The sequence below is a fragment of the Cherax quadricarinatus genome, chromosome 15 (genome assembly GCF_038502225.1).
Source record: "Cherax quadricarinatus isolate ZL_2023a chromosome 15, ASM3850222v1, whole genome shotgun sequence".
NCBI classification, from domain to species: Eukaryota; Metazoa; Arthropoda; class Malacostraca; order Decapoda; family Parastacidae; genus Cherax; species Cherax quadricarinatus.
The window spans coordinates 19,810,538-19,825,525 of NC_091306.1; the positions used below are offsets into that span (position 1 = coordinate 19,810,538).

General features: G+C 38.0%; 1 protein-coding gene and 1 long non-coding RNA gene across 9 annotated transcripts in view; one reads left to right on the forward strand and one right to left on the reverse strand.

Annotated features, from left to right (window-relative positions):
• Positions 1 to 14,988, forward strand: part of LOC128705821 (E3 ubiquitin-protein ligase mib1) — a 122,486-nt gene that overhangs the window by 41,653 nt on the left and 65,845 nt on the right. For 3 of the 4 annotated variants that reach the window (XM_070085196.1, XM_070085192.1, XM_070085195.1), the window contains exons 4-5: positions 11,729 to 11,857; positions 14,404 to 14,594. In XM_070085196.1, the coding sequence (XP_069941297.1) occupies positions 11,729 to 11,857; positions 14,404 to 14,594 (320 nt within the window). The remainder of the gene's footprint in view (positions 1 to 11,728; positions 11,858 to 14,403; positions 14,595 to 14,988) is intronic. The other variant, XM_070085193.1, reaches the window with a different exon arrangement.
• Positions 1 to 14,988, reverse strand: part of LOC138852722 (uncharacterized) — a 177,115-nt gene that overhangs the window by 13,957 nt on the left and 148,170 nt on the right. For all 5 annotated transcript variants that reach the window (XR_011392038.1, XR_011392035.1, XR_011392039.1 and 2 more), the window contains 2 exons: positions 11,715 to 11,830; positions 11,053 to 11,174 (listed from right to left, as the gene is read on the reverse strand). This is a non-coding gene — a long non-coding RNA (uncharacterized lncRNA). The remainder of the gene's footprint in view (positions 1 to 11,052; positions 11,175 to 11,714; positions 11,831 to 14,988) is intronic.

Sequence of the window (14,988 nt, forward strand, 5' to 3'; positions counted from 1 at the left end):
TAATGCTCGCCCTTTTTACCATAGGGATGGCACTAGAAGGTTTCTTGGGGTCCATGGTGACTTATTTTGCAGTTACAATCACTAAAAACACTGGGATAATGTGAAATGTACCGAATGTATGCGTAGATGCGACCGCACTGGCTGGCTTGTAAACATAAGAACATAAGAAAGGAGGAACACTGCAGCAGGCCTGTTGGCCCATACTAGGCAGGTCCTTTACAATCCATCCCACTAACAAAATATTTGCCCAATCAATTTTCAATACCACCCAAGAAATAAGCTCCATTAACCCTATCCAGTCATATGCAAGTCCCACTCAAATCCAACCCCTCTCACTCATGCATTTATCCAGCCTAAATTTGAAACTACCCAAGGTTTTAGCCTCAATAACCCAACTAGGTAGACTGTTCCACTCATCAACTACCCTATTTCCAAACCAATACTTTCCTATATCCTTTCTAAATCTAAACTTGTCTAATTTGAATCCATTACTGCGGGTTCTCTCTTGGAGAGATATCCTCAAGACCTTATCTATATCACCTTTATTAATACCCATCTTCCACTTATACACTTCGATCATGTCTCCCCTCACTCTTCATCTAACAAGTGAATGTAATTTAAGGGTCTTCAATCTTTCTTCACACGGAAGATTTCTAATGCTATGTATTAATTTAGTCATTCTACGCTGAATGTTTTCTAACAAATTTATGTCTATTCTGTAATATGGAGATCAGAACTGGGATGCATAATCTAGGTGAGGCCTTACTAATGATATATGAAGCTGTAATATAACCTCTGAACTTCTGTTGCTTACACTTCTTGATATAAATCCCAGTAATCTGTTTGCCTTATAATGTACGCTTAGGCATTGCTGTCTTGATTTAAGGTTTCTGCTTACCATAACCCCTAAGTCCTTTTCACAATCTGTATGGCTAAGTTCTACATTATTTAACTTATAAGTGCTAGGGTTATGGACACTCCCGAGCTTCAGAACCTTGCATTTATCTACATTGAACTGCATCTGCCACTTTGCTGACCAGGTATTGAGTTTGTCTGAATCCTCCTAAAGCTCCCTGATATCTACGTTTGAATCTATTATCTTACCTATCTTTGCGTCATCGCCAAATTTGCTCATTTCACTAGTAATTCCCTCATCAAGATCACTGATATACATGTATATTATAAACAACAATGGGCCCAAGACTGATCCCTGTGGAACACCACTTGTTACAGATCCCCACTCAGATTTAACCCCATTTATGGACACTCTCTGCTTCCTGTCTGTGAGCCATGACTCAATCCACGAGAGCACTTTTCCCCCAATGCCATGAGCTGCCACTTTCTTTAACAGTCTTTGGTGCGGAACTCTATCAAAAGCCTTACTAAAATCTAAGTAAATAATATCAAATTTTTTATCGTGATCAACAGCCTCAAAAGCTTTGCTGAAGAAAGTTAATAAATTAGTTAGACAAGAACGGCCTCTCGTGAATCTATGCTGAGTATCATTAATCAAGCTATGCTTATTGAGATGGCTTCTTATAATCTCAGCTATAATTGACTCTAGTAATTTGCCTACAATTGAGGTCAGGCTTATTGGGCAGTAATTTGACAGTAATGACTTGTCCCCTGCTTTAAAAATAGGAATTACATTAGCCATCTTCCACATATCAGACACTACACCTGTTTGAAGAGATAAATTAAAAATATTAGTTAATGGTTCACAGAGTTCCATTTTGCATTCCTTAAGAACCCTTGAAAAAAGCTCATCAGGACCCGGCGACTTATTTTGCTTCAATCGGTCTATTTGTTTCAAACTATTTCACTAGTGACTGTGATGTTACATAATTTATCTTCTTCAGGCCCACTATAAAAATTAATTACTGGAATATTGTTAGTGTCTTCCTGTGTAAAAACCGAGAGAAAATAATTATTTGAAATCGAGCACATTTTATTCTCTTTGTCAGTAAGATGTGCATAGTTATTTTTAAGGGGACCTGTCTTATCTCTAACTTTTGTTCTATAGACCTGGAAAAAACTTTTTGGGTTAATTTTCTAATCCCTAGCAACTTTAATTTCATAGTCCCTTTTAGCTTTTCTTATCCCCTTTTTAACGTCCCTCTTAATGTCAATATACTGATTCATAAGATGACCTTCGCCTCTTTTGATACGCCTATAAATTCCTTTCTTATGCCCTAGTAGATATTTCAGCCTATTATTCATCCATTTTGGGTCATTTCTATTTGATCTAATTTCTTTATACGGGATAAACCTTCTTTGAGCAGCACCTATGGTGTTCAGAAAACTGTCATATTGATAGCTCTCTTCGTTACCCCAGTCAACAGATAAGTGTTCTCTAAGCCCATTGTAATCTGCTAAGCGAAGATCTGGAACTGTTACTGAGTTGTCCCTGTTATCATACTTCCATTCTATGCTAAAGGTAATTGATTTGTGACCGCTTGTGCCGAGTTCTTCATTAATTTCTAAATTATTAACAAGGGTTTCCTTGTTCGCCAGAACCAAATCAAGAAGGTTATTTCCCCTTGTAGGTTCTGTCACAAACTGCTTCAAAAAACATTCCTGAACTACTTCTAAGAAGTCATTTGATTCTAAATTCCCAGTCAAGAAATTCCAATCAATGTGGCTAAAGTTAAAGTCCCCTAGAATTTCTACATTATCGTGCCTTGTGGCCTTAACAATTTCCTCCCACAGTAATTTTCCTTGGTCCCTATCTAGAATCAATTTTTTTTGCCCCTCTGAAAATTCTATCCAGACAGACTCTGTATGTGTTACCTCAGACTTAATACCCGTTTTTATGCAACAGTTCAAGTTATCTCGGACATACAGTGCCACCCCACCTCCCTTACCGATATTTCTATCTACTTGGAACAATTTAAAACCCTGAATGTGACATTCCGAAGGCATGTTCCGACTTTTGGAATTAAACCATGTCTCATTGATTGCAAATACATCAATGTTACCTGCACTAGCAACTAATCTCAACTCATCCATCTTATTCCTAGCACTACGGCTATTAGCATAATATAATTTTAAAGACCCTCCTTTCTCTTTACCCTTCCTGCTCATATCTGTTTTTTTCACTAAACCTATTACTGTCCTTGTTGCCTAGTGCCATTGGCTTTCCAATATCCACCTCATTCTGCCTATTACTAGTTCCCCTAGAACTCATAGTATTACTATACTGGGACTTCACTGTATTTTCGTCAAAACCCATACCGCTATATATTCCTAGTTTAAAGCCCTAACAGCTCCCTCCACTGCCGTTGCCAGTGCCCCCACCCCAGACCTAGATAAGTGAACCCCATCCCTGACATACATGTCATTTCTGCCATAGAAGAGGTCTCAGTTGTCAATGAATGTTACCGTATTCTCCTTACAGTATTTGTCCAGCCAGCAATTGACACCAATTGCCCTGGACAACCATTCGTTTCCAACTCCTCTCCTTGGCAAAATACCACATATGACAGGGTTTCCACCCTTCTTCCTAATTATCTCTATTGCTGACCTATACTTGCTAATCAGGTCCTCACTCCTACGTCTGCCAACATCATTGCCTCCCGCACTGAGGCAGATAATAGGATTGCTCCCATTACCTTTCATGTTGTAATGGATTTCTGTAATGGATTTCCATCCCACTAACAAAACATTTGCCCAACCCAATTTTCAGTGCCACCCAAGAAATAAGCTCTGATAACTCTATCCACTCATATGTAAGTCCCACTCAAATCTAACCCCTCTCATTCATGTATTTATCCAACCTAAATTTCAAACTACCCAAGGTTTTAGCCTCAATAACCCAACTAGGTAGATTGTTCCACTCATCAACTACCCTATTTCCAAACCAATACTTTCCAATATCCTTTCTAAATCTAAACTTGTCTAATTTGAATCCATTACTGGGGGTTCTCTCTTGGAGAGATATCCTCAAGACCTTATTTATATCCCCTTTATTAATACCCATCTTCCACTTATACACTTCGGTCATGTTTCCCCTCATTCTTCATCTAACAAGTGAATGTAATTTAAGGATCTTCAATCTTTCTTCATCAGGAAGATTTCTAATGCTATGTATTAATTTAGTCATTCTACGCTGAATGTTTTCTAACGAATTTATGTCCATTCTGTAATATGGAGACCAGAACTGAGCTGCATAATCTAGGTGATGCCTTATTAATGATGTATAAAGCTGTAATATAACCACTGAACTTCTGTTGCTTACACTTCTCAATTAAATCCCAGTAATCTGTATGCTTAGTCATTGCTGTCTTGGTTTAAGGTTATTGCTTATCATAACCCCCAAGTCCTTTTCACAATCTGTATGGCTAAGTTCTACATTATTAAACTTATAAGTCCTAGGGTTATGGACACTCCCGAGCTTCAGAACCTTGCGTTTATCTGCATTGAACTGCATCTGCCACTTTTCTGACCAGGTACTGAGTTGTCTAAATCCTCCTAAAGTTCCCTGATATCTACGTTTGAATCAATTATCCTACCTATCTTTGTGTCATAAGTGAATTTGCTCATTTCACTATTAATTCCCTCATCAAGATCATTGATATATATTATAAACAACAGCGGGCCCAAGACTGATCCCTGTGGAACGCCACTTGTTACAGATCCCCACTCGGATTTAACCCCATTTATGGACACACTCTGCTTCCTGTCTGTGAGCTGTGACTCAATCCACGAGAGCACTTTTCCCCCAATGCCATGAGCTGCCAATTTCTTTAACAGTCTTTGGTTTGGTACTCTAGTAAAAGCCTTACTAAAATCTAAGTAAATAATATAAAATTCTTTATCATGATCAACGGCCTCAAAAGCTTTACTGAAGAAAGTTAATGAATTATTCAAAAACGGCCCCTTGTGAAGCCATGCTGAGTATCATTAATTAGATTATGCTTATCCAGATGGCTTCTTATAATCTCAGCTATAATTGACTAGTAATTTGCCTACAGTTGAGGTCAGGCTTATTATAAGGGCGGTAATTTGATGGTAATGACTTGTCCCCAGCTTTAAAAATAGGAATTACATTAGCCATCTTCCACATATCAGACACTACACCTGTTTGAAGAGATAAATTAAAAATATTAGTTAATGGTTCACAGAGTTCCATTTTGCATTCCTTAACCCTTGGACTGTTCTGGTCGTATATATACTCATAAATTCTAGCGGCTTCAAATCAAGCAGGAGAAAGCTGGTAGGCCCACATGTGAGAGAATAGGTGTGTGTGGTCAGTGTGCACCATATAAAAAAAATTCTGGAGCATGCAGTGCATAATGAGAAAAAAAATCCAACCGTTTTTTTAATTAAAATGCCGACTTTGTGGTCTATTTTCGTATAGTATTTATGGGTCTATTCTCATTTTCTTGATCTCATTTGATAGAATGGAAAACATATTATGGAAATAGAGGTGATATTGATTGGTTTTACTATAAAAAGAACCTGGAGGTGGAGCTCAAAGTAGGGGAAATGTTTGATTTTTGCCGATGTTCAAAAGTAAACAAATGATATCATTGTCCAATAAATGTCCAACTAGCCATTCTGATATGCAGTCATGAATGGGTTGACATTATTTGCACAATTATTACAATATTGCAGTAGTCTGCATAACAGTAAATCTTCTATTTTTTGTTTGAATAAAAATTAAAAATAGAAAGCAAGAGTAATATCAGAGAGGCCTGGAGACATGACTGATGAACAAAGAAAATGTTATTTTAGAGTCAGGAATGTCTGCATTGTTCATTCTGGACCTTATTTTGAAACTGGCATATTTTTTAATTTTTGTGAAATTGGCCAAATTGCAAATTTCTAACCACGTTATTGGGTAGTTGAAATCGGTAAATGGGTGGTTACTTGTACTCAATCGATAGAAAAAACATAGTTCTGAAGAAATAGCTATGAGTTTGGTCGACTGGAACAATGGAATTAGCCAAAAACAGGGCTCAAAGTGGGCGAAATCGCCGATTTGTAAATATCGCCAAGGTCGCTAACTTTGTGAGAGCGTAATTCTGTCAGTTTTTCATCAAATTTAAATTTTTTGGTGTCATTACAATCGGGAAAAGATTCTCTATCATTTCATAAGAAAAAATAATTTTTTTTTTTTTTTAATTTTGCGACACAAGGATTGGGGGCTGCGACAATCAAGGGGTTAAGAACCCTTGAAAAAAACTCATCAGGTCCCACCAACTTATTTTGCTTCAGTCGGTCTATTTGTTTCATATCCGTTTCACTAGTGACTGTGATGTTACATAATTTATCTTCTTCAGGCCCAATAAAAATTAATTACTGGGATACTGTTAGTGTCTTCCTGTGTAAAAACCGAGAGAAAATAATTATTTAAAATTGAGCACATTTCATTCTCTTTGTCAGTAAGATGTGCATAGTTATTTTTAAGGGGAATATATAATAGCTAAATTCAAATCAAAGTACCTACAAAAACCTCTCACATTGATAAACATCTACAGAGTTCCACAGTCAAACATTAGCCAATTTAGTCAAAATCTAGGAAGTATGATAACTGATGCACGCATGAACAAAGATCACTTACTACTCTCAGGTGACTTCAATATAAATCTCCTGCAAGACCAGAACCCACACGTTACTGAATTCACAAACACAATGAGTAACTGTATGTTACTACCAACAGTAACAAAACCTACAAGAGTTACAGAGACTAGTGTTTCCCTACTTGACCACATCTGGACCAACACCATATCCCCTTTAAAATCAGGCATAATTACAGATAATACCACAGACCACTACCCTACTTTCCTCATAACAACTCTTGGTAAACTACCCCAAGACACTACTAAAGTCACCTTCAGACTTCACAATGAGGCAGCCATTAATAACTTCACAACAGCAATAGCAAACATTGATTGGCACACTGAGCTAGAAACCTATACAGATATTGACGAATGTATTAATAATTTTCTAAAAAAAACCCAATACCTCTATAACAAGCACTGCCCTAAAAAAACTAAACAGATGACAGCAAAGAGACTGAACAGTCCCTGGCTAACACCCAGCATTCTCAAATCCATAAATACAAAACACCAATATGAAAAACAGTACAGAATGGGTCACATAACCAGAGACCAAACAAAACGTTACTCGTCAATCCTAACCAGCCTGATAAGAAGGGCAAAAAAATTGTATTATGAGAACAGATTATCCAACTTATGAGGTGATATAAAAAAGACCTGGAAAACCCTATCAGAAATTCTGGGAACAAAAAAGATCACGAAATAGCGAAATAAAATTAGCAAAAACAGATGAACCCCAACTCCCACCAACAGAAACAGCAAACAGACTCAATGATTTCTTCTCCACTATAGGACAAAACCTTGCCAATAAAATCCCAAGCTCAGATACCCCACCAAATGACTACCTCACCGGCAACTACCCGAACACACTGTTCCTAGCTCCGACTAACCCATACGAAGTCTCCCTTATTATCAACGCACTAAAAAACAAGGCAGGAGATTTAAATACCTTACCACCCCTTATATACAAAAAAGTGTCACAAGTGCTATCACCAATCATTGCAACACTCTTTAACAAATCCATTGAATCCTCCACCTTCCCTACAGTACTCAAAATAGCAAGGGTCACCCCGATCCACAAAGGAGGAGACCAAACAGAGTTGAATAACTATAGGCCAATATCCAACTTACACCCTCTCTCAAAAATCTTCGAAAAATTAATTCATAAACGAATCTACTCCTACCTTATCTCCCAAAACATACTCAACCCCTGCCAATTTGGATTCAGGCCTAATAAAAATACTAATGATGCTATTATACACATGCTAGAACATATATACACTGCAATAGAGAAAAAAGAAGTCCCACTGGGGATCTTCATTGACTTACGTAAAGCTTTTGATACAGTTGGCCATGACTTGCTCCACGTAAAATTGTCACACTATGGTATAAGAGGGCACTCCCTCAACTACCTCAAGTCTTACCTCAGCAACAGAAGCCAATATGTGTACGCAAATGGGGCAAACTCTTCTGCACAACCAATTACAGTTGGTGTCCCACAGGGAAGTGTCCTTGGCCCTCTTCTCTTTCTCCTATACATAAATGACCTTCCAAATGCTTCGCAATTACTCAAACCCACACTATTTGCAGATGACACTACATACGTCTTCTCTCACCCGAGCCCAGTCACGCTAGCCAATACTGTAAATACCGAATTACAGAAAATATCTACCTGGATGAGGACTAACAAACTTACACTAAACATTGACAAAACCTACTTCATTCAGTTTGGTAACAGAGCTACAGATGTCCCTCTTAACATAATGATAAATGGATCACCTATCACAAAACTAACAGAGGGAAAATTCTTAGGAATCCACCTTGATAATAGACTCAAATTTCATACACATATACATCAAATTTCTAAGAAAATTTCCAAGACTGTAGGCATACTATCGAAGATATGGTACTATGTTCCACAGTCAGCCCTCCTGGCCCTATATCACTCTCTTATTTACCCCTATCTCACCTATGGAATTTGTGCATGGGGCTCAACAACAATTAACCATCTCAGACCACTAATTACCCAACAAAAGGCTGCAGTTAGAATGATAACAAATTCTCACTACAGGCAGCACACTCCACCAATATTCAATACACTAAACCTACTCACCATACAAAACATCCATACTTATTACTGCACCTATTACATACATAGAACACTTAACTCTGATATTAACCCTCCCCTCAAACATCTCCTTGCCAACCTCAACAGAACACATGACCATAACACAAGGCACAGATCACTCTTTGATGTTCCTCGTGTCCATCTCACACTATGCAAAAACTCAATGCACATAAAAGGCCCTAAAATCTGGAATTCATTACCTGTAAATATAAAAGAAACACTACCTGTTTATAAATTCAAGTCTCTTCTCAAAGATTACTTACTCACCCAAAACCAAATAAATACTGAATAACTGAACATTATAAATTGTATATCTTAAATGTTTCTCACAATTATATCACATAAATGTTAAACCTAAAACCCAATCTAACTATTATTTTTTAAATACACTACCTAACAGAATCACTACCTAACTGAATGCAACCATATGACCTGTCTTTGTAATACTCACTTGTGCTTTATAGTTATCTGTTTACATTAATGTTTTATCACTGATTTCATCATTGCTTAGTAGCAGCGCTGTATAGTCCTTGTGGCTTAGCGCTTCTTTTTGATTATAATAATAATAATAATCATTGCTTAGTTAATCTTAAGTTAATTTTAAGCCAGCCCGTAATGCTATGCATAGTATAAGTGGCTTTGGCATACTGCTCTTATCTGTATTTTTTTTGTACCTCTGTATGTGTGCACAAATAAGGGGACCTATCTCTAACTTTTGTTCTATACACCTGGAAAAAACTTTTTGGGTTAGTTTTCGAATCCCGAGCAACTTAAATTTCATAGTCCCGTTTAGCTTTTCTTATCCCCTTTTTAATGTCTCTCTTAATGTCAATATACCGATTCATAAGATGACCCTCACCTCTTTTGATACACCTATAAATTCCTTTCTTATGCTCTAAAAGATATTTGAGCCTATTATTCATCCATTTTGGATCATTTCTATTTGATCTGATTTCTTTATCTGGGATAAATGTTCTTTGGGCAGTACGTATAGTGTTCAGAAAGCTGTCATATTGATAGCTCTCTTTGTTACCCCAGTCAACAGATGATAAGTGTTCTCTAAGCCCATCATAATCTGCTAAGCGAAAATCTGGGACTGTTACTGAGTTATCCCCTTGTAGGTTCTGTCACAAACTGCTTCAAAAAACAATCCTGAACTACTTCTAAAAAGTCGTTAGATTCTAAATTCCCAGTCAGAAAATTCCAATCAGTATTACTAAAGTTAAAGTCCCCTAGAATTATAAAATTATCGTGCCTTGTGGCCTTAATAATTTTCTCCCAGAGTAGTCTTCCTCGGTTTCTATCCAAGTTTGGGGGATGGTATATCACACCTAAAATCAATTTTTCATGCCCCTCTGAAAATTCTACCCAAACAGACTCAGTATGTGTTTCAGACTTTATACCCGTTTTTATGCAACAATTTAAACGATCACGGACAGAGTGCCACCCCACCCCCCTTCCCAGTACTTCTGTCTACTTGGAACAATTTAAAACCCTAACTGTGACATTCAGCAGGCATGTCCCTATTTTTCATATTAAACCACGTCTCAGTTAAGGCAAAAAACATCAATGTTACCCGCACTTGCAACTAATCTTAATTTGTCCATCTTATTTCTTGCACTACAACTATTAGTATAATATATTTTCAGAGACCCTTCTCTTTTTTCTTCCTGCTGATTTCTGTTCCTCCACTATGCCTGTTACTATCCTTATCACCTAATGCCATTGGCTTTCCTATTCTCACCAATAACTCTTCCTCATTCTCCCTATAACTGGTTTCCTTAAAACTCACACTATTACTACACTCAGAATACATTGATTTTCCGCAAAAACCCATACCACTATCTATTTGTAGTTTAAAGACCTAACAGCTCCCTCTACTGCATTGGCCAGTGCTCCCACCCCAAACCTAGATAAGTGAACCCCATCCCAGGCATGCATGTCATTTCTGCCATAGAAGAGGTCCCAGTTGTCTATGAATGTTACTGCATTTTCCTTAGTGTTTGTCCAGCCAGCAGTTGACACCAATTACCCTGGACAACCATTCATTTCCAACTCCTCTCCTGGGCAAAATGCCACATATCACAGGGTTCCCACCCTTCTTCCTAATTATCTCCATTGCTGTCCTATACATGCTAATCAGGTCTTCACTCCTACGTCTGCCAACATCATTGCCTCCCGCACTGTGCCAGATAATAGGATTGCTCCCATTACCTTTCATGATGTCGTCCAGACGGTTAACAATGTCCCCCATCCCAGCCCCAGGAAAACATACCCTCTGCCTCCTCTTCCTGTCCCTAAGACAAAATGCCCTATCCATAAATTTCATTTGACTGTCCCCAACTAAAACAATGTTCTTACCTTCACTGGTGGAGTTCATAGTGACGTTTTCGATGGTCTTCATTGGGGTTTCAAGGGATGTTGACTTGCCTTCCTCTGCCAATGATTCCTTGGTACTCATTGCCTCACAAACACTCCATTTTCTGTTATAATAAGAGCATGGGAAGGTATGTAGTCAGAAGCAGGAATGGCCACTGTGGTGGCCACCACCACTAGCCACATACATAATGACATAGTATTTTATTCATTCAACTGTATATGTCATATTTCTATGTTATTAATATTGTTTATTATGCCATAGTAGATGAATTGTGATAGATAAATAAGCCATAGAGTTGATATTAGCGAAATAATGAAGTATTTTGTCGTGCCTGGAATTCCTCTGGAATGGATTAATGCCATTTCCATTAATTTAAATAAGGAAAATTGATTCAACATACAAGCAAATTGGGATACGAGCAGGGTCACGGAATGGATTAAACTCTTAAGCAGAGGTTCCACTGTATATTTATCTGAGAAAGTATAATACAACTTGCATAAACAGTAGATAAATTGATGCTATTGATAAATATTTTTTATCCATTACTTCACATGTTTAAAATGCAATTGTTTCATTATACTAGTTGAAAATGTTTCTGTAACTTGATGCAGTTTTGGAGAGTTTCAAGACAAATTAAAACTACCTTGTGGTTTTTAGCTGCTAGTCCGTGAAGGGGCTAATCTGAACTTGGCAGACAAGGATGGAGACACTCCACTTCATGAAGCACTCAGGCACCACACACTCTCCCAATTAAGGCAGCTACAAGACATGCAAGATGTTGGAAAGGTGAGTGCAGGCAGGAGTGCAAGCTCTTTTTGAAAGGTCTGAATTATATATAAATTAGTTGGTTGTGAACTTTGCATAAAAATTTCTACCTAACTTTTCCAAGGACCTGCCATTATCCAGATAAATAGTAACACTAAAATAGACAACTGTGAAAATCTAGAACACATGCTAGATGAATTTTCTTATTTGGGTTGAAACATTGACATTTTTTGGGGGAGGGGAAGAGGTAATGGAATGCAGCACAGTAAAATGTGAGATTTTGTAATTAACGATGTTGCCTGTATATTAAGTGTTGTTCACACACAAAACATCTGTTATTACAGTCGTCACTACAAATTAAGAGGCTCATTGGCTTTCCCAATCCCAAATCTCTCGTATTTTTGGCAGAGAGCATGCATAGTTCCTTTGTATAAAGGCAAAGGGGATAAAAGAGAGTGCAAAAATTATAGGGGGATAAGTCTGTTGAGTATACCTGGCAAAGTGTATGGTAGAGTTATTATTGAAAGAATTAAGAGTTAGACGGAGAATAGGATAGCAGATGAACAAGGAGGCTTTAGGAAAGGTAGGGGGTGTGTGGACCAGGTGTTTACAGTGAAACATATAAGTGAACAGTATTTAGATAAGGCTAAAGAGGTCTTTGTGGCATTTATGGATTTGGAAAAGGCGTATGACAGGGTGGATAGGGGGGCAATGTGGCAGATGTTGCAGGTGTATGGTGTAGGAAGTAGGTTACTGAAAGCAGTGAAGAGTTTTTATGAGGATAGTGAGGCTCAAGTTAGAGTATGTAGGAAAGAGGGAAATTATTTCCCAGTAAAAGTAGGCCTTAGACAAGGATGTGTGATGTCACCGTGGTTGTTTAATATATTTATAGATGGGGTTGTAAGAGAAGTAAATGCGAGGGTCTTGGCAAGAGGCGTGGAGTTAAAAGATGAAGAATCACACAAAGTGGGAGTTGTCACAGTTGCTCTTTGCTGATGACACTATGCTCTTGGGAGATTCTGAAGAGAAGTTGCAGAGATTGGTGGATGAATTTGGTAGGGTGTGCAAAAGAAGAAAATTGAAAGTGAATACAGGAAAGAGTAAGGTTATGAGGATAACAAAAAGATTAGGTGATGAAAGATTGGATATCAAATTGGAGGGAGAGAGTATGGAGGAGGTGAATGTATTCAGATATTTGGGAGTGGACGTGTCAGCGGATGGGTCTATGAAAGATGAGGTGAATTATAGAATTGATGAGGGGAAAAGGGTGAGTGGTGCACTTAGGAGTCTGTGGAGACAAAGAACTTTGTCCTTGGAGGCAAAGAGGGGAATGTATGAGAGTATAGTTTTACCAATGCTCTTATATGGGTGTGAAGCATGGGTGATGAATGTTGCAGTGAGGAGAAGGCTGGAGGCAGTGGAGATGTCATGTCTGAGAGCAATGTGTGGTGTGAATATAATGCAGAGAATTCGTAGTTTGGAAGTTAGGAGGAGGTGCGGGATTACCAAAACTGTTGTCCAGAGGGCTGAGGAAGGGTTGTTGAGGTGGTTCGGACATGTGGAGAGAATGGAGCGAAACGGAATAACTTCAAGAGTGTATCAGTCTGTAGTGGAAGGAAGGCGGGGTAGGGGTCGGCCTATGAAAGGATGGAGGGAGGGGATAAAGGAGGTTTTGTGTGCGAGGGGCTTGGACTTCCAGCTGGCATGCGTGAGCGTGTTTGATAGGAGTGAATGGAGACAAATGGTTTTTAATACTTGACGTGCTGTTGGAGTGTGAGCAAAGTAACATTTATGAAGGGGTTCAGGGAAACCGGCAGGCCGGACTTGAGTCCTGGAGATGGGAAGTACAGTGCCTGCACTCTGAAGGAGGGGTGTTAATGTTGCAGTTTAAAAACTGTAGTGTAAAGCACCCTTCTGGCAAGACAGTGATGGAGTGAATGATGGTGAAAGTTTTTCTTTTTTGGGCCACCCTGCCTTGGTGGGAATCGGCCAGTGTGATAAAAAAAAAAAAAAAAAAAAATATTTCTTATGATTCTCAGTATTAAATGGAGTAGATTGGTATAATAAAAAAGACATACAGGCAGGCCCCACTTTGCAGTGCAATGCTTTGCAGTATTTTGCTAATACATCGGTTTTCAGTTATACTTGTTCTTCATTTATTCAGACTTCCTACAATAAATATAGTCATCACTCATAAGCTAAGGATGAATATAATTTAAGGTAAGTAATGTGTGTATTGTATATGCATTTTTTCTTTTAGGACTAGCTATATTGCTCACTTTATATATGAGAGTGTAAACATGTTATTTGAAAATGCATATAAAAGCCTGATAAATACGTACATATAATACTGTATAAGTAGGGCCCTCCTGTATTCTTTGAAAAATTATATAAACCTTAAGCTGAAAAAATTTTCTTTAAGAGTTAATTTTGTATTATTCACAGTTTCTGCTTTCATGGGACCTCTAGGAAGGTACATCTAATAAATTTCTAGAGATGACTATACATTAATGTGATATTGTAAGAATATCTTTTACTGCAAATCCCTTTAACTTATACACTTCAAGTCACCCCAGTTACTGATGGGTTTGGGCACTCAAGGCGTTGACAAAAAGAGTCCAGCCTCCATTGCCTGTCTGCTCGCGGCACATGGCGCCGACCTCAACATCAAGAACAAGAAAGGACAAACTCCACTCGACCTCTGTCCAGATCCCAACTTGTGCAAGGCTCTCACCAAGTGCTATAAGGACAAATCGATGTAAATATGGCTATTTCTGTTTGGGAGAAGCATTCACACTATACATATTGACTTGTTCTATTACATTTCATTGCTCTAATGTATCTGATATTTAATTATTTCTTCTAAATTTATTTTATAATTAAAGTTAATCTGTGTTCAGTTTTTATTTAGACATTTAAATGTGTCAGTTATGATCAGATATTCTTTAAAATTAATCATAGAATGGAAGGGGCTTGAACCCATGGCAGCAAGTCCTAAAACTTTCAGATCGGTGTGTTAATCACTGATGCATGCCAGCCTAACAAGATTCGTTCAACTAGGTATATTCCTGTACACCATAAGAATGTTAGCATGCAGGATTTTACAGATGAATTCCACACTAGCATGGCTGTGGGGTGCTGAAGTCCCCTCA